The sequence below is a fragment of the Fundulus heteroclitus genome, chromosome 15 (genome assembly GCF_011125445.2).
Source record: "Fundulus heteroclitus isolate FHET01 chromosome 15, MU-UCD_Fhet_4.1, whole genome shotgun sequence".
Taxonomy (NCBI): domain Eukaryota; kingdom Metazoa; phylum Chordata; class Actinopteri; order Cyprinodontiformes; family Fundulidae; genus Fundulus; species Fundulus heteroclitus.
Genome location: NC_046375.1, coordinates 16,867,678 through 16,886,987, shown reverse-complemented (window position 1 = coordinate 16,886,987; position 19,310 = coordinate 16,867,678). Strand labels below are relative to the sequence as shown.

General features: G+C 37.8%; 1 protein-coding gene across 10 annotated transcripts in view; it reads right to left on the bottom strand.

Moving 5' to 3' along the window:
- Positions 1-19,188, bottom strand: part of snap91b (synaptosome associated protein 91b) — a 40,580-nt gene extending 21,392 nt beyond the window's left edge. For 4 of the 10 annotated variants that reach the window (XM_036147553.1, XM_036147552.1, XM_036147554.1 and 1 more), the window contains exons 1-10: positions 18,677-19,182; positions 18,277-18,560; positions 5,612-5,754; positions 4,855-4,930; positions 3,145-3,247; positions 2,123-2,216; positions 1,927-2,038; positions 1,724-1,830; positions 1,596-1,637; positions 1,030-1,103 (exon numbers count right to left, since the gene is read on the bottom strand). In XM_036147553.1, coding sequence (XP_036003446.1) covers positions 1,030-1,103; positions 1,596-1,637; positions 1,724-1,830; positions 1,927-2,038; positions 2,123-2,216; positions 3,145-3,247; positions 4,855-4,930; positions 5,612-5,754; positions 18,277-18,406 — 881 coding nt within the window. In that variant the 5' untranslated portion in view covers positions 18,407-18,560; positions 18,677-19,182. Of the gene's footprint in view, positions 1-1,029; positions 1,104-1,595; positions 1,638-1,723; positions 1,831-1,926; positions 2,039-2,122; positions 2,217-3,144; positions 3,248-4,854; positions 4,931-5,611; positions 5,755-18,276; positions 18,561-18,676 lie in introns of all 10 variants that reach the window. The other 6 variants (XM_036147556.1, XM_036147557.1, XM_036147559.1 and 3 more) reach the window with 5 other exon arrangements.
- Between the last annotated feature and the right edge of the window lie 122 nt (positions 19,189-19,310).

Sequence of the window (19,310 nt, the reverse complement as noted above, 5' to 3'; positions counted from 1 at the left end):
AAAGTTACCAGACTTAGATAGTTTTTGTTTGTCGTTTTATGTCACATAAGTAACAACAAAATATTCTTGTCCATTTCAACTTCATTACTGGTTGAAGAATGTAGTTTAACTATGCACTCCAGTTTAAAACAGAAATTTTAAGATTGAAAATAAAATTCACAGAAAGCACTCAATAAGTCAGAATTCAAAGCAGGAAGGTTGGCGGTATCTCAAAACCTTCAACCTCAAAATCCAACATGGCTGCCTTGTGTTTTAAACTTAGTGGTAGCCGAAGAAAAAGGTGGTTCATCTGTAGTTCTGGTGATTCTCATTTTTCGCTTGCTATGCAGTCACCTTTTGTGACCATGTTGTCAGTGTTTTGAAAGTGTAAAATGTGGTAAGAACACATTGATGTTAATCGGACCTCATAATGCTATCCTTCAATTAGCAAATCAAACACGTCATAAAGCTCATGTTACAATGTCATCCGCTTCCGTTCATTCTGGGAATTATTCATAATGTTCTCCACTGCACTTCTCTTTTGAAAGAGATTATAGCCACATAAATGTTTGCTTGAACAGCACATAATTTGGCTGTTGGTGGTCAGTAGCTTATCACTCACTATGTTGTCTGATGCTGTGATAACAGCCTGATAACAGCATTTTCTAGTCATAATTCTGGTGTCAGTTCTAGACATGCCAGCTCCTTCCAGCTTCAATCAACTAACATTCACAATCACTGCTCTGCATATTAACTAAAATACATCTAAGTCGGATCATTCCTTCTAAATTCTTAATGCCTAACAGTTTTTGTCAGCAAATGTGTAGAATTTGACAAAAAGGGAGTCCACTCAAGACAAGGGAGGAAAACGCAGGACGTTTTGAAAGATATCACGTCTGCTAACTTTGGATTTTGCATTCTTTAAGTCCTTCTGATCAATGCATTTCTTTAAAAAAATATTTAAGATAAGATGGGGAGATTCAGCCATGACAGTGGCAAAAACACATAGACAGAGTTACACAATAAATCAGTAATGAAAAAAAGACTTACCCTTTCTTTCCACCTTTTACATCCTCCAGACCATTCATGTGTGTTTCCAGAGACTCCAGGATACTGCTGGGAGCCTGACAAAAAACAAAGCAAAAAAAAAAAGAAACATTAAAACCAAAGTTATTGATTAGCATAATTGTCAATGTGACTTCTGAAGGGTATCATCGATTATATGACGCACAAAGAAAGTGGCAAAGTTTTGCAAGGTCTCACTCCAACACATGCTCGTATGGACATGTTAAAAGTCAAATCACAGTAGGATCAACACGGCAACACTTCATCCTGTAGTTAAACAGGCACTCAGTCAGGGCACCCTTTTGTTTCTGTGGTTACCGGGTCCTCAAGGGGTCTAAATGGGCAGTCTTCGTCGTCTGAGTCAGCTAGATCCACCACCACCCCTGGGTGTAGACACTGAGCGGGGAGATAGTGGGGTGAGGCACAGACTTCTCTGTCTGTGTGTGCGTGGGTGTAGATTGGGAATGAGGGCATTCGTGTGCATAATGTTCTTGATCTTCATCCTTCCAAGGAGTAAAACAATGACTACATTTTTATCAAAAGTAACTCACATAGTTGATGTCAGGGATGTCATTTTTGTCCACTCCAACTGTCTGTGGAAGTAAAGACATAATAAGATGCAGATCCACAAACTAGTTTCCATATGCCAGTAATGCTGAGGAGGATAGTTTGAACTTACCTCAGCCAGCTTCATAAATTCCCCAATTTTTGTCACCCTGGTCAGGAACCTCTTATAAATCTCCAAGGCCTCCTTACAATCACTTTTTTTCATTTTGAAGAATTTCTCTGGAAGCAAAGGCAAGCACCACAAATTAATTTAGAAGTTGTCTTACTAAAACATGTCTTTATAATAGAATAAATTGTATTACATCGAATACTGACCTAACAGGTTGATGACTCCATCGTTATAGGATGCAAACAGCTTCACCAGATCTTTGAAAAGAAGCAAGAAGGCAGCATTGATGATCCCATTGTTCAGCTCCTTCGGATGAACCTGAAACACGGCAGGGGCAGGTCAGTTAAATGAAGATTTTGTTGAACCGGCAGCAGATTTGCACATCAAAGTGTAAATACACACATCAAACTCCAGGAGTGTGTCAATCTGAGTCTGCAGAACAGGCATGCCTTTCAGCAGCTTCTCAGTGGTCATGGTTCTCATCACTCCCTCAGCACTGCGAAGATACAATAAAGATAAATTCAGAGAAAACAGTGCTCTGCTAAAACAGTGGTTTTCAAACTTTTGATAACAAACACCGCTTCAGTAAATAATATTTTTTTCCACATACTGACAGAAGTTTTAAAAGAGTGATAAGCACAGCTAGTTTTCTTTCTTTTTTTAAAGACACAAATAAAAGTAATAAATTAATTGGCTCTCTATGTCTCTGAACTTTCACTCAGAATGCTAATTTTCCAAGTTTCAAACTGAATAAATAAACAGGAAGTTCCCCAAATCCCAAGTGAGACAGGTTTCTCTCCCCCAAAAGTCCAATATGGCTGCCCTGTGTTTTGCAGTAGCCTAGATACTATGTAAAAAAAAAAAAGTTTCTATTTAATTACGTTTATTACACTTACAGTACTCTGTTACACAAACTCTGTTAGTATGTTTCTTAGAGTTTGAATACGTATAATGTTATAAAATATATGATGAAATGTTAGCTGTTTTTCTGACTTGAAACTTGAATGTGTTTTGAAGTCAAAATAATAGTCCAGACAGAAAAATAAATAGATGCCCAGCTAAATTTGTCCTTGGTTCTTTTTTCTACTTCAATTCAAACTTGGAGTTTTTGAAAATTTCTCCACTGACCTCCACTTTTGTGTTTGATGCAAAGATTAGTTTTTGCTTGAACTAATCTTTTTAGGCTGTTCACATCGGTGATATAATAGTTTTACATAACATCTGTGTTTACTTTGAGATGAAAATTTCTTCTTAGAGTCACTAAAAGCCACCGAAATACCAGCAGTGCTACTTTTACCACAGTTTGAGAATCTTAGCTTAGTTGGCTGCTGTTGTTTTAACTGAAATAATTACCTTAGAGCTTAAACTACAACACCTGGGAAGATTTAAACTTTGCTGGAGTTTGAGGTCCTGTATCAACATACCCTTTCTTGACCCTGGTGAAGTCAAAAGCCATTTGGCGGTAAGCGAAGGCCTTCTCATTCAGGTAGCGTGCATACCGCCTGATAAATGTAGACATGTCATAGCCTAAACACAGAGATTAAAATCAGAAAGAACAGAATGGTGACAGACTTTTCCATTTTTTTTCATTTTTCAAGACAAAACATCTTCTTTAATCCATTAGTAAACACAGGTTCTCATCATTAACTTTTTATCAAGGCACATAGGACTTTCTTGTACCAAGAGAATACATTTTAAATAATCTGTTTGTGGTTTGAATACTTTTGATCAAAAGGGATTTAGATCCAACTATGAACTATTTCTTTCTTGTAAAAAGGCCAATGTAAAAACCATTAAGAAATGATAGGCTTAGAAAAATATCTAAGTTGATTAATGATTAAAAGAGCTTGAGATTTTGCAATGAGACAAATGTGTGCATCGAACATTTCCTAAAACATGAGCATATTCCTCATTGGCATGAATTCTAGGACATTTGTGCAGAATTTTCACTCTCACCGACTAACCATTTCTGAATGTTAGAAGCACAGCCCTATGTTTTTAGATATCTTTAATTTCCTACCATCACTGAATCAAATTCAAGTATCATTAGGGCTAAATATTTTATTATCATGAACACACATAAAAATGTGCTGTTTCTAAAGATGCTTGTCTCCAAAAATGACAAGAGTCTAAGAATATAAAATGGCCTTTTTTCTATTTATTCCAAAAACTTCTAGGTAACCAGTTGGAGCTGATCCCAAGTATCTGATTGGCAGACCAATTGAGCCTTTAAATGATCAGTATGGGAGCCCTTGACCAACACCAACTTCCAGTTGACGTTGGTGGACTGATTTGATGCCAGCCACACCCCAGGGAGCTGTGTGGTTATGTGTTGCCTTGTTTTTGTCAATTTTCAGGAATCAGAGCATGTTTCTGTGTGAATGGCTTGCAGACTAATCAAGAGCTGTGTTCTGGCTTCTGGCTGCAGGGGCAAGAACTGATATACTATTTGTTTAATTTTACAGTGTTAAAGCAAACACTGAGATGTCTAAGCTAGACAGAAATATTTTCTGTAGGTTTTTGTTCACAAACAATAAACTTGAACGGCAATGCAATATGTTAATAGGTAAAATGAAAGAAAAATACACATGCTTTGGCCAATAACTGCAGAAAAGCTGATTCACATCTAAAACTCTGCCAGCAGTAAGAAGACATGAGCTCATTGAAGACTTGAAGACTGTAGGTATATGTGTTTAGTCAGACCTTTGTTATAATTATAAAGTTATACACATTTTAGATAATGCATTGTTAGAACGTTATAGTAACTCTTCTAACCCGATTAACCACTTGTAGCAAAATATTAAGGATTGTTCAGAAACTCCAATTGAGGAAAAATATCTGTAAATATGAAGATACATTTATGTTTGGCCTGTGTCTCAATATTGGCAAGTACTTTGTCTCAAATAACTCTGACTGGCTCAAACTGTCGACAAAAAGTCTTGGACATCCCAAATGAGTAATCATCACAGTTGCATGATCCTATTTAAATCTTAGTGCCTTATTTCTTATATCCCCTTTTTGCTAATCCAAAGAAAAACATGCTATTAAGGAAAAACAAAGCAAAAAATTACCCAACATTTTTTTTTACAATGTGCTGACATATATCTTGTGTTCTTTTAGTTCTTTAGTCTTACCATGAGAGCCAGTTTTGTCAATGAAATTACTGAGGTTGAACAAGGAGGTCCTGGAAGCCAAATACTGAATGAACCTCTGAAAAAGACATCAAAAGCAAAATATACTGTATAACTGTGTTATAATTAAACATGGAAACAGTAAGCTTTAAACTTTCACAAATACTGATTGAACTTTATCTACCTTTACTTTATAATATGTCATTCATCCACCGTATAAGCTTTTTGTGGCATGATGTCATGAAACATTAGTGTCACAATATTTCTCATTATTGTGAAATAAGTTTTCGTAAAACTTTATAAGGCTACTGGTAACATGTGACTTCAACTTTTGAAATATGTGCAAGAGAATATTACAAGCCTCAGGTGTCAAAGCAAGTGCTTTAAGCTTGACACCTTGTTGTATCTATATTTGAGACTTTTATTTTGAAGCAAAGAAAAGGAAACAGATCTCTCATTGCACATTTGTCACTGGGCTGGCCAATAACCCTTGGTCACATTAGCAGTAAAGAAGACTTGTAATAAGCTTATCAGGGAGCATTTTTGATGCCAATGAAAAAATGGTATCATAGAGAGAGAGAGAGAGAGAGAGAGAGAGAGAGAGAGAGAGAGAAGATACAAATGATTTGTAAGCATGTTGAGTATACTGCAATTGGCTCACTGTTAACCAGTGCTGTCGCTGAAGTTGGCATCTACTTCAGCAACAGTACAGTAGTCCACATCCGCAGCTCCACATGTGCTCAAAATGACACCTACTAACCTCGTTGCCATGGACGCATATGTGATGAGTGGTGACGAGGGCCTTGAAGACGACCACCCAGCTGGCATTGGTGGATCGCTCAAACAGCGTGTCAGCCATCTGAGGGATGTTTACATTGGTGGTGTTGGTGGCTGACACCAGGTCTGCAAAACAGCCACAAGGACAAAGATTTTTTTTAGAGAATTTGAAAAATAACACCTTTGTTATTTGTGCGTGGCATTTAAGAAGAGAGTATGTGTCCTGAAACAAATGTCTTCACAATTTGTTGTTTGATCAAAGTGCATTGATTAAACTTTGCTAAGCGTTCAGGCAGCATGCTCAGGTGAAGCAGCCCAGGGCTCCCTGACTGTGTTTTTGTATTTTGTATGTTTTGTGCAATATGGATGTTTATTCATTTATGCATAGATTATCTTTTCCATTTTACAACTCATATGTTACTATATATAACTTTCTCTATAGTTCCCTTTTCTCACCTCCAACTTGTTAATAACTGTCCTTACCACATAAATGCAGACTTTTATTCTAACGTATTGCTGTATAATAGATTACTTATTTTTATTTATATTTTTATTATACTGTCTTTGTTCATTTTCTTTCTCTTCTAATGTAATTCCTTTGTAATACTGGCAACGGTATGCAAGGATAAATAAACTTCTTGTGTCTCTTGTCTTAATCTTTTTACTGCAGAGCTGCTCTGGACACTCAAGAGAATATCAAGCCAGGAGGAAGACCTGATGAGCAAACAGATATCGTTGGCCAAATTCTCTCACACACACAAAGAGCCAGACATCCAGGAACAAACAGAGTGACACTGCAGAAAAAGAAATATAACTGATCTGTCATTTCCTTTGCGTTTGGTTGTTACATCAGACACAGGATCAGACCAAGAAGTATCCAAAAGTGAAGGGGCTTGGTCACTGCATGAATACCTAATTGGATATAAAGGCGCAGCAGAAAGTGTAGACGTGTAACTCTGGTTAGAATAAACTTGTCATGCTGACTAGAATCCAGAAAAAGAAGTTGGAAGTATTTCAGTATTAAACGATTTCATCTTTACTGAGCCACTTTGGTCACTATACAGACACATCAGCTTATCTATAGGAATGGTAGCCAACTTCTTTAATGAGTATGTATGACACAAAATATATTCCTGATTGCACCAAAAGTATGGTGGTACAAAACTTAATACATTGTATACCAACATGTTTAATTAAAGCGTATAATAGGACAAAATACTGAGATTGTTCATATTTTAACTCAAATGAAATAGCAAAATAATTTCATAGCTATCAAAATCAATAAATAAATGATTCAAATAAGATGTTAAGCTGCACTGCAGCAATGTTACCATGAAGTAATTGAATAGCAATTTTGAAAAAATATTATAAACTTCCTCACTCCCTCTTTTTTTTTTTGTTGCAACAAAACAATGACAGGGAAGTTGTTTCTACATCAGATAAACGTCCAAGCAGCTATTCAAAATAAATGCTGTACTTAAACACTGTTTTTCTGAAAATACATGAATATATTTTTCTCAGTACCACCTCCCATCTGATTAACTTGTCTGTGAGCAGTGTAAATGTCTGTAATACTTAGAAAAAAGTGAATGCCCTGCCCATCTTTAATTTGGGAACAGCTGATCTGGAAAATAATTACAGGCCAATAAGGTTTCTACCTGTATTTTTCTTCAAGTACTAGAGAAGCACCTACAAACAAAAAATGTGTTTGGTTTTTGTCCTGATTATTTAACAGAAACTGAACAGGTCAAGTACTCACTAGATCAGGGCAAAGCAGTTGGAACAGTAATTTTAGACCTGAAAAAGGCATTTGATATACTAATCCATGGTTTTCTCAAATAAATAAATAAAAAACCTTTAAAATTTTCTGTTACAACCTTACAGTGGTTTCAGCCATATACCAAAAACAATAAATAGTGTTTTTTCATTATTATTATTCTTTTTAGCTCTACTCTTTCAGGGGTCACAACTGTGAGTCATTTGTCTTTACTGGCATGGTACATTTGGCAAAAACTTTAGGTTGGGTTACCCTCTGCATTTAGTCAGGCTTGGGTCAAGCACAAAATAGGACACTGCCTCCTTTCAGGCTGCATTCAAACAGTGTGGTCTCATTGCTAGTGAGAAATCATCCCTTATTAAAGTCAAAACCTGTGTACCACAAGTCTCAGTTATTGGTCCTCTACTCTTAAAGGTGCATAGCCACGTTATTAGACTTTTTTTTATTAATACATCGGTATTTCATTCTGGTTCCATACAAAGTTTTTATGAAAGATTATCACGTCCTGCTGGCGTATTAGTTGTTATTTTGGTGTTTTATGCTTTGTTTTTGCTCAGTTTATTAGTAAATAAAGCCTTTCATGTATATTTATGATAACAATGGAAGTACGATGCTGCCCATGCACAGCATGGGACAAAAGAAGGTAAAAGCAGCTAATGGCTATTAGCATTTCCCAGCGAAACAACGAAGAATGATCCAAGATCCAGTGTGAAAAAAAATGACAAAAAATATATGATTCCAAGAGGGAAAGACTGTAATGTTGCTAGGAATACAGTATGACTGTTGGTGTTCGCTGAAGCGGACGCTAAACCTGCAGATTGCTCAGGTGTGACCACAGAGTTGATTGACGTGAGTAAATTTTCTGTTATGAGGCTCTTAACGTTGCTGTAGACGGGTGTATTTAATTAATAACGGTTGGTCTTCAATTACGCCGAGCTGCCGCTTTACTGCGGGGCATTGCAGAGAATCATGCTTCATCTGTCATTATTTACAAGTGATTTATTAATTAAGCAAACTAGTATTATGATAGTTCTGTGATACTACTGGCAGATAGCACCATGTCTGTTAATATCTGCTCATCGTGCATTTTGGGGCTATATTTAGCCTAGAAAAGGACCATCAAAACATTGTAAGGATGGATTCTTGGTGTATATAAATATTTTATCATGATCAATCGTTTTTTCTTTTAAAGCATATAACATGGCTATATACCTTTAAGTCTGCACATAAATTATTTGCCAGAAAGATGTCTTGGTGCAGGTTTTCAAATATATGCTGATGATGTGTATGTGGCTGGAAAGGGCATTGAGTCTGTCTCTGCACAGCTGCCATGATATCACATCATGGTTTGAAAATTCATATCTAATCTTAAATGTTGAACAAACAGTTTTAGTTTGCTTTTCTTCAAAGGCCCGGTCTGTGATGAATAGTTTGATTTCAAAAGTGGACTATTTCGGTTTTGTCCAGGATTCTCTGTGAAAAATAGATCTCAGAGATTATTACACAGTAAACTCTACTTGAACATAAATCCATCCATGGCCACTTGCCGACAGCTAGATTATATAATATTTCTTTGTGCCATAAGTGACCTTTATGTGACAATAGGCTGACAGGAAATGAGGCAGAGAGAGGGGAGGAAGACATGTAGCAAAGGTCCACTCGACTCAAACCCGGGACAGCCGCATCAAGGACCAAGGCCTCAGAATATAGGCCACGTTCACCATTCCTGCACCCCTTCTGCACCCCTTCTACTGGATTTTTAAGTCTGGTCGGTCTGGTCAAAATCCTTTATCCGCTTGTTTTCCTCGTGAAATTATTACTTTCTAAATAGGTTATCAAATCTACTTTTCCTGCACCATTCTCTCCCATCTTCTTGCTTTAGTCTGACTCTTCCGTTAGCATCATGAGGGACATTTGCTCCCATGCATCTAAGCGGCCAGGGTTGTGACTCTGATTTGGTTTGATGAATTAATCTGATTGGCTGACACAAGAAACGCTGATTGGTAGGCCCATGCAGGCAGCTGTGCCCTGAAGAGAATCTTTAAATAACGCATACACAGACACATACACACCCCGGCGTTCCTCGGTTTTGAAACATTTAAATTAGGAGGCCTGCAAAAAAAATGGAAGGGAAATGGTGAAAAATCAAAAGTCAGATGCATTTTATAGGAGAACATTTGTGATAAATCCACTCCAGGAAAAACCCGGTTCAGTGATTAGTAATAATCTGTTTACATGCTTCAAGTATAGAAACCCCCTCCCCCTCCTTGCGCCTCCAACCTGCTGCCACATATGAACCTCAGACAGCTTAACGTATCCAACTCTTCTCAATTGGCTATTTTTCTTTTTTCTCTCAATTAATTCCAGATGTCTTTTACTCATCACCTTGGAGTATTTTTGTTCTGGTGTAACTTTGAGAGCAGACTGTTCAATTATTTGAGACCTAATAAGTGAAACAACCTTCCCCTCCTTCCATTAGTGGTGATATCTGCCAATATCTGCAGATTTGTTGTCTGAATGAGTATGCATAGTGGTGCTTTTCCTATTTAGAGTACAATACCAGTCGTAAAACATTAAGAAATATTTAGCTTATCTTATATTTTATATGAAAAAATATCTAATGTTATTTTAACTTTTATATTTGTCTAATATGTTTAGGTCAGTTTCCCAGCTGTAGTTTTTGAATAATCCTGCAATCTAAATCCTTTAGGAAACATAACATCTCACATTTCTTAGTGTTGATTCCTTTGTTTATTTAATCCTTGAGCTCATTTCTCTCTTTATGCTTCCATTTGCCTGTCTGGCCATATTTATCTGTGAAACAAACTGTCTCCTTATCTCATCTGAAACCTTGAGGGTGTTTTATAAGTGCCAATGTGAAGGAAATTATCAGGGTCATCTTGAGACCAGCAATAAACTCAATGGCCACTTTTTTAGACATCTATGTTTAATAATAAATCAGCCAATCACATGTCGGAAACTCAATGCAACTAGGCATCTAGATGTGGAGAATACAACTTGCTGAAGTTCAAACTGAGCATTAGAATGTAGGAGGGAAGGGGATTTAAAAGGGTTTAAATAAAGTCTGGATTTTGGTACCAGACAAGCATCTGTGAATGCAAAACATGTCAAATCTTGAAGCAGATCGGGAATATCAGCAAAAGACCACCCTAGATCCATTTCCTGGCAGCTAAGAACACCAAACCATAAACATGTTTACAAACATGTTAATGCACAGGTTCTTGATCTAATCAAGAATCATTTACACGGTCTCTCAGATGCTAATGTCCATTTGCACATAGTTACGTAGTCTGAGGTGTTTGCTTGTACAATAATGCATATTGCATAGTTTTTTTCTCTCTCACATTGTTTTGTGAATAGGCTGCTGTCTTCCCCTATAATTAACTTGGACATTTTTATTTATTTATTTAATGTCTACATTTTCTTATCTGAATATGTTGCATTATTAATTTATAATTGTGTGATTTTTTTTCCTTTTTCCCTTACTGATAGTTTAATTATATTTTGCATTAGAACTTAACTTTAAATTAGATTTTTATTCATATTACTTAATCTAGTGTGTAATTCTAGTGTATCCTGTCTATGTGTATCCTGTCTGTGTTGTTGCCACTGTCATGCCCAAATTTCCCCATTGTGGGACAACAAAGGTATTTCTATTCTATTCTTCTGTTCTAAGCTGGGGGTAAAATTTACACAGGTTCACTTATAACACATTGGAAAAACATTGCCTGTGTCCAAAAAGTTGTAATTAAAGCTTCAAGATTCTGATGGTAGGGTGGGAATTTGGCATAATTTGCATTTGGTGGGGGTGGGGGGTCGCGGCCGAGTGGTTAGAGCAGCGCGCTTGCAATCAGAGAGGGTTGCAAGTACCCGGTCCCGGCACTCTGGGTCCCTGAGCAAGACCCTTAACCCCAGATTGCTCCCCAGGCACCGCACATGGCACCCCACTGCTCCCCAAGGGTGATGGGTTAAAAGTAGAAAACAAATTTCATTGTAATGTATGTTTCAATATATGTTTCAATGACAATAAATATGATATTACTATTATCACTATATTATTAAAACCTGGAGCCATCCTTCTTTGCATCAACAGTTCAGGTTGATTTTCTTTTTTTGTTTTGTTGTTTTTTTCCGCATCTTGTGTCCCTAATTTCAATTATGCATAATTTAAATGCCATAGCCCAATTGAGTGTTATTGCTGACCCCGTAGTTATACCTACAGTGTTCCCAAGATCGGAACGGATGGCAGCCTCGCTTTGTGTGTTTATGCTGCTCTCTGTCATCTTTCTGTGGTCACTTTAAGAGAGAGAAATTCCTAAAGATCAGACAGCCTTTGTACTACCTTCTTTTTTTTCCTTCAACTACAGCTTCACTGAGATCTTGCATGCGCACAGTCGCTTGGTTGACAGGCAAGAAGTTCTCGTGTGGGGACTCCGCACACCCTTTCTCTGAATCCATCTGGCTAACAAAACAGGGAAAGCTGCTGCTTCTCCACTCCAATAATCAGTTGCCCGCTGTTGGACCAAAACTCGGTGAGAACGCTGGGCTTTCAGCTGTTTCAAGCGGACAGAGCATGGGTGTCCCACCAAGGAAAAAACACACTAGACCATTGTTACACAGTTCTAAAGGATCCATATTGCACTTTTAATAGAGACATGTGTAAGTTTGAATTAGATGAACCAGACAATGCTCAGAAAGTCTCAAACCGAAAACCTCTAAATAACAGATTAACAGGGCTTCAATTATAGGAAGCCAAGCAATTGGGCTAATATACAGGCATTCTGAATCTCTGTAAATCATAATTCATGAGTCAGCTCAGTAATGACCAATACAAGTTACATTACAATACAAACTGCAAATGACAATATTTTAAGGCATATCAATATATTCTCCTAAAATGAACATATCTCAGTTTTAGTAATTTTCTTTGCCACATTACTGACAAACAGAAAATTTAAGGAATTTGTACTTCACTTCTTAAAGTGAAAACAAGACGCAGCCTTTTACACATCTGGGTTGAACCGATATCCCTGAAAAAAATAGGGCCATATTTAGGCCAAGTTTCATCTCTGATGGTTCCTTAAAAAAAAGAAAAGAAAATGTCTTCCTTAAGCTGTTTCTAGAATCTGTTCTTTTTTTTGTCAGCCATGAGATTTGAGCCATCATTCACTTAAGGATTCGACTAGACTAAATCACCTTAAAAATTATGAGCTGTTTTTGTTATGTGTAGTCTGGAGTAATATTTTAAACTTACATGACAGTGAACTAGAAACCTTTTCATCTGAATATCAGTCATCAGTTATTTGAAAATCAGAACCTATTTCCAAAATCATTTGAAAATTCTGGTCTGCCTTCACCTATGCTCATGAGGTGTGGATCATGACCAAAAAAACAAAATCAAGGATACAAGCAGCCAAAATGGCAGCCTCAGCCTTATAGATAAGGTAAGCTCAAAGTAGAGCCACTGCTTCTTAGCATTGATAAGAGTCTGTTGAGTTGGTGGACTATCCATCTGATCAGGATGTCCCCTGGGTGCCTCCCTTTGGAGGTTGTGCAGGAATGTCCCACTAGTAGGAGACCCTGCGAAAACCTAAAACTCAGTGAAGAGCTATATATATATATATATATATATATATATATATATATATATATATATATATATATATATATATATATATATATATATATATATCGTCTGGCCTGGAAACACCTTGGGATCCTCCAGAATAAGCTGGAGGATCTCACTGGAGAGAGGGAGCTCTGTTTCTTACCTGGGCACTTTGTCCCTGTGACCTGATCTTGGATAAGTGGAAGACAATGGACGGATGGTTGTGCATCATGATACAATAAAACTGTGGTCCATTAAATAAGCCTCAATGGGATTGGTTTACATGCACAGCAAGTCCACTTCAGACCAGTTATACTGACTAGACCATGGGTTAGCCCCACCCACTGACTTTGACAGGTTAGGATGATAGGTATAATGAAATCATGAGCCGCGCCTGCACAGTACCCACTGAAATGATCAAAATAAAAGGATTTCAGTGGAATGTGAATATTTGTTCTATCTTCCTTCTGATGTTTTAATCACTGATCTTCTGATCTTTGATGTGGGACTAATTAGGCTCCAATCTCTCTGAGCATCTTGAGTGGGGTTTTACAAGAAACATCAGGCATCATTAGGACACATTTGATTTGATCTAATTATTTGAAAGGTGACAGTGCAATTTAAGAAAACATATGACAATTCATGAGTTAAAACAGCCAGAATTAGCCAAAGGCTATCTTTTATCTGTAGTCCCTTGGCCATGATGTTAAAAAAGCAATAAAGTAGAGGACCGTATGTTTCTTATTAGGATGAAGGCCGTGGCAATTTTAGTTCTTTTCACCTCCTTTCTTTTTCCAAGGCTTCTTTAACATCAGTTTTATATTCTTTAGTAATTCCTTGTTTCTCACATTCCATCTTTCATCCCCTATGTTTGATTTATGTCAAATCACCTTCCTCTGCTCGGTTTTGTGGCTTTTACTAATAGTACACATGATCAGACATCGTCCACATTGGTGAAATGTTATTTTGTAACAAGTTGTTGCTAACGCAGCAGAAGTCTGTTTTTTTCTATAAGCGCAGTGAATCCAGCACCACACACAGCCATTTTATGTGATCTTCGGCACTTCTTCACTCTGTAGATGGATCTGCTTTTATATCTTCTAACAGGTGTGAAATGTGTTGCCTGATGGGCGATATCACACACACTAATCCACGCTTGCTGTTGCGGTATCATCACCTGAAGCAAACACACACTGGCACACAACCAGGGTGTGTGTGTGTGTGTGTGTGTGTGTGTGTGTGTGTGTACATGCGTAATGAGGATTGGCAGTGCTAAATAAAGGCTCTTACTGTAATCCACAGCCCACACAAGGGTGCTAAGAATGAACTGTGAGGCCTCATGTGGGGAAAGTGTGTCTCTGTGTCTGAGACTGGCTGTGATAATTGTGCTGTATGTTACACAACAAATCACTCCAGCTGTAGCCAGCAATCTCCAGAAAACAAATCACACCTAATGTTGACGCCGTCAAATAATAGGCTTTCTCTGAAATTATCGGGGTGATATTTTTGACTGAGGAAAAATAAGTCAAATTGCAGTTTGTTGAACATTTTCACTTCAAACCCAGGCATAGATCTATAAGCTTCACCATTATTGTTTTCGGTGGGCTATAGAAAATGCAACACATTACAGGAAGTAAATTTGATCTAAGCAACATTTGTTTCTTAACTCAGTTGTTGCAATTTATTGTGCAGCTAATATTCAATGGCAGTTGTAGACTACAATAAGATTTATTTCTTGAATGTATAGTATATCAACTTTTGAACACGGATGATATAAAAGGAATATTAGTTGAGTCGCAGTGATGGTGAAGGCTCCTAAACACATTGTGTTTAGATCCCCACACACCTTTTTTCAGGATTAAATTAAGAGTCCTTTTAAAAAGCTATAAGCATTCAATATCTTACCCACAGTTAAAAACCTATGCTGTGTTGATTTACTATAAATCAAAGCTAGTCGATCCCAGAAGCTATTCTGAGAGGTAACAAAATCAAGGAGGACCCTGGTGTTTCATACCTACTATTTAAAAACTGGTTTATGCAGTGGGATGCGGCATGACTTTGGAGGAAGTCTGATGTCATTAGTGTCATTAGTGCTGAATGAGCTCTTTTAGTTACCCCTTTGAGGGGATAAACTCTAAAATTTCTGAAAATATATTTTTTAAACTCTTTTGATTCTTTTCTATATCCTCCATACCTTGTTGTAACACAACTAAACTAATTTTGAAATTTAGACAATTTCCAAATGTCTTTTGGAAATCACACCTTAATTTAATTTCTGCACTATAGTCATTGTTAAAAACAAATTAAACAGGGTAAAAAAAACCTTTTATTTTATTTTCCACAAAACTTAATCTTTGCTGTTCCCTCGTTGCTTTTTGAACTATTAATCTTAATATCACTGTCCAAGTTGAAAACTTCATATTCACTTCACAAAACTATTTTATTTATTGGCTTTTTGTCAAATCAAGAGGCAATAATAGCTCCATCTACACTGAATTTTGTGTGTGTGTTTGGATCAAAGCATGATACCATCTGTGAAAGAGTATAGGCTCTATCATTAATATGACACACCCTGAAACTCTCAATCATTTGCCCTGGCACCCACAGTCCATGTTTCCTAATGACCTCACAGTAGGCCCACTCCAAGGGTCACTAACTATACATCAGAAAGCAATAACACTAAGCCATCTGCCTTTATAATGTACTTTAAATAGAATATTATCATTGATCGGCAACTGAAGTAATTTGAATCTATGTGTAAGCAATTTTCTGCTTCTTTTAAGCTCCCCTTTTATCCGATGGGACCATTTTCTGTGTTTGGAGATGAGTGTGTCACCCCAGCCAAAAACTGCATAAAGAGCACAGTGGCCTACATTCAGTTTGCCTGCTGAGTTGCACTAAAATAGTATTAAAATGAACTCAGTGGTTGAAATATGATTTTAAAAAATAAGTTCTGTGTTTAGGTGCACTTAAATCAGAAAAAAATGCAACAGATGGAGAACGAATCAGACGTGTAACCGACTGTTCAGTAAACTGTTAAAATATCCAATTCTGCACTGGAGAACAATTAAAGAGAGTTTAAAAAAAATAAGAGCACACACAGTAACAGAACAATGAAAGAGGAAGCACTGTTCTCTGGTGCCTTCTAGTTTTAGCCTCGTCACCTTTGGCTCCGTAAATAATGCAAAACAGTCATTGGCTCATTATTAAATTATTTAGCAGGAGAGCGGATCAGAAGATGTAAGGCCCCAGAATGAGACGAAAGATCAGGAGCTGTCTCGTGCTGACAAGGTACAAACAGAAACAGAGAGAGTCATAATTGTAAGCTACAGATCATCAGTCATCTGCACTCAGTGCGACACCACTTGGCTTGACTCATGATGGTGACTAATGAGGACTTTTCTGTCAACTTTCGATGTGTCAGTATAACAGATTTAAAATTTCCTTGTGATATTCAGCTATGTTTCCATTTTGAAAAACTGACTGAGAATCTAACTTGGTAAATAGTTTGTGTATCCAACCAGCAAGGGCTGGTTACTGCTAACAATGTGTACCAAGGGTTTAAAGTGTTGGTTTCAAAACCACTAAAATCTGAGTTTTCTCTGGCGTGCGGCACATCAAGCCATGCAGCGTTCCCCTGCCACGCCTATTGCTCCACAGTCAGTCAACTAAATGAAGGCTGCCACAATTTTCTTTTCCCAAACAAAGACACGTCTGGCTATTTCGAAATAGGTTTAGGCAACCACAATGTGGAAATGAGGAGTGCTACCCATAGCATTGATTAAGGTAACACCGTTTTAAAACTACAGTTAACATGCTACAAGCAGTTTGCCTGTTGAGCAGCTGACTGTAGGCTTTGTCCGAGTAATGGCCTGACTAATAAACGAGCTTGTTATACATGTGTTGAAAAATGTGTGCTTTAAATGTACAACTAAATTTTTCTGCCATTTATTCTCTTTTTCAAATTCATGTTTCAAAATGAAAATGAAGAGTGGTTTCAGTAATTATTAGATATTAGGACAATAACCACCTTAGGAATTATTAGGTTTTATACGAGCTACCATCTCGACAATGATAATATAATAATAATATAAAAGGACACGGGCTTTTGAGTTTTAGTGCAGATTTACAAAAAGAAAAACTGTTCTTATCCATTAAAAACATGATTTAATCAATGATGCTGTTCTATCATAGGTTCTATTACTATACTATTCTAGTAGTTAAAATTTAAAAGGTTGATTTTAGAAAAATTTTGAAATAAACAGAACGGTTCTTTGTTGAAATTGTAGGTAAAAGATGGAGGTTTTCCACCAACCCTGACCTTAAAATCCAGTGTGGCTGACTTGGCATGATAGCTAGATTTCAAAATAGTATATATCTACTTCTGATATTTTTACGTCATGAAATCTTTCTCTCACACACTGCTATAAAAATGTATTTGAATGTCAACTGTAATAGTGTTTAAAAGAACAAAACACAGAAAAGCATTGAAATTTTACTGATATTGCCAATAGACTCAATGATTATATCATTAAGGAAATCCCAAAGTTGTGGATCTTGGATTTGAGGTACGTTTAAGTTGGGTTGAGTGTCATTCCCAGACTCAAGTTCTGAGACAATATAAGTACCCAATAAAACAGTTTTTTTCTGATCCACTTTGTTCTGCTTGACTTCATAGTGGGGATCTTCACATTTTCTCCATTGTGCTTCTGTTATGAGGAGTTTCCAATAAATAGATGGATCTTAAACTTAAATTAGTCATTATTTTGGCATCTGGTGCATTTTAGCCCTATTTTTTGCTTTTCTCTCTGCATAAAGGCAGTTACATCATGGTATTTTTTTTTTGTTTGTTTTGAAATGTTTGCCTAAATACAACAATGTTGCATTCCAACAGCCTGTTTTAGTATGAAGGGCTTTGAATTACACCACAGGGGGAAAATAAATTTCAATGGACTTGTCAGTTTATCTTAAAATTTGACCCCTCAGTGGATCTTGGATGTCCAACATTTCACTTAAGGCTGAACAAAGGGTCACCAAAGGGGTCATCATCACGACTACATCCTTCTTTTTTACGGCACCACACCCCATTAAGATAAAGGAATCATCAAATGACCGTTCATAATGGAGGTGAAGTGTGTTCTTTGATTGTATGTGTCCAAGGCTGCGTAAAACATGCTAGCTGAAAGGACTTTTCTATGTGAGAAATAAAGAGGGGGGAGGGAAAAAAAAGGACTGCACTTACATTCCAGGTGCTTCTTCTTGGGCGCCATCACTTCGTGAGTGGTGGCTTTGCAGACAGCTCGGGCCATATCTGATCCCGTTAGCTGGTACTGCGCAGCGGCAATGCGATCCGTGAGCGTCTGCCCCGACATTTTCCCTCTCCGCTCAATCAACCACCGCAGAAACTAATTTCTCCCCGAGGGACGACGTGGAGCAAAAATGTGAACAATATAGCCCAGCGTTTTCCCCCTTCTGCAAACCGAGGTGGGATCCAGCGCTTTACAGGCCTTTGACCTTCTGTGCGTGCTGAAAAAAAAAAGACAAATAAAATGAGATCAAACAGCAGATGAACTGTATCTTTGCGCTAAAAAAAATATCCGCGGGTAGCGGTGGTAAAACGTGCGCTATAGCATGCGACTCACGCAAGGTTGTGTATCCCCCACAGCTCGTCCTCGTTTTGAGGTTTGACTGCTCAGTTCAGCACCTTGGACAGCTAAAGCCACTCGGTTATGTAACACTCGGCGAACACTGAAAGCCCGTTTTTCAGCCTGCAGCCGCTATTTTGTTCAAATATAGGACTGCAGAAAGATGAGGTGTATGCGAGGCCTCTCGGATCGCGCAAAAACGAAGACTTGTTGTAACTGCAAAATGGAAATCAGCACCCCGTGAGTCGTATTTCCTCCCGCATCCGTGCATCAGGGCAAAACTGCTTTCATATTAGGAGGAGAAGCCCCAGCTGTCCGTGGATCTGCTCACAAACCTCCGCCTCCGGTGCTCCCCACACGGATAGAAAATATGCGCACAGCTTCCCGGCGGTGTCGCTAAAGCTGCGCAGCGCAAGATGCTCCGAACAGGAAAAGGGCGAAGAGGAATTCCCCTTTTCTCCCCTCCCCTCTCTCGTTTGTTTATTCAGTCGGCCAATCTAGCCCTCCGCCAAGTCGCCCCACCCTCAGTCGCCACTTTATGTGGTTTTGCGGCACACGTCGCATCCCACGTAGATTTCTTAAAGGGGTTTGCACATCAGCGCTGCGCCAAGAGTTAAAATCGTGACATCTT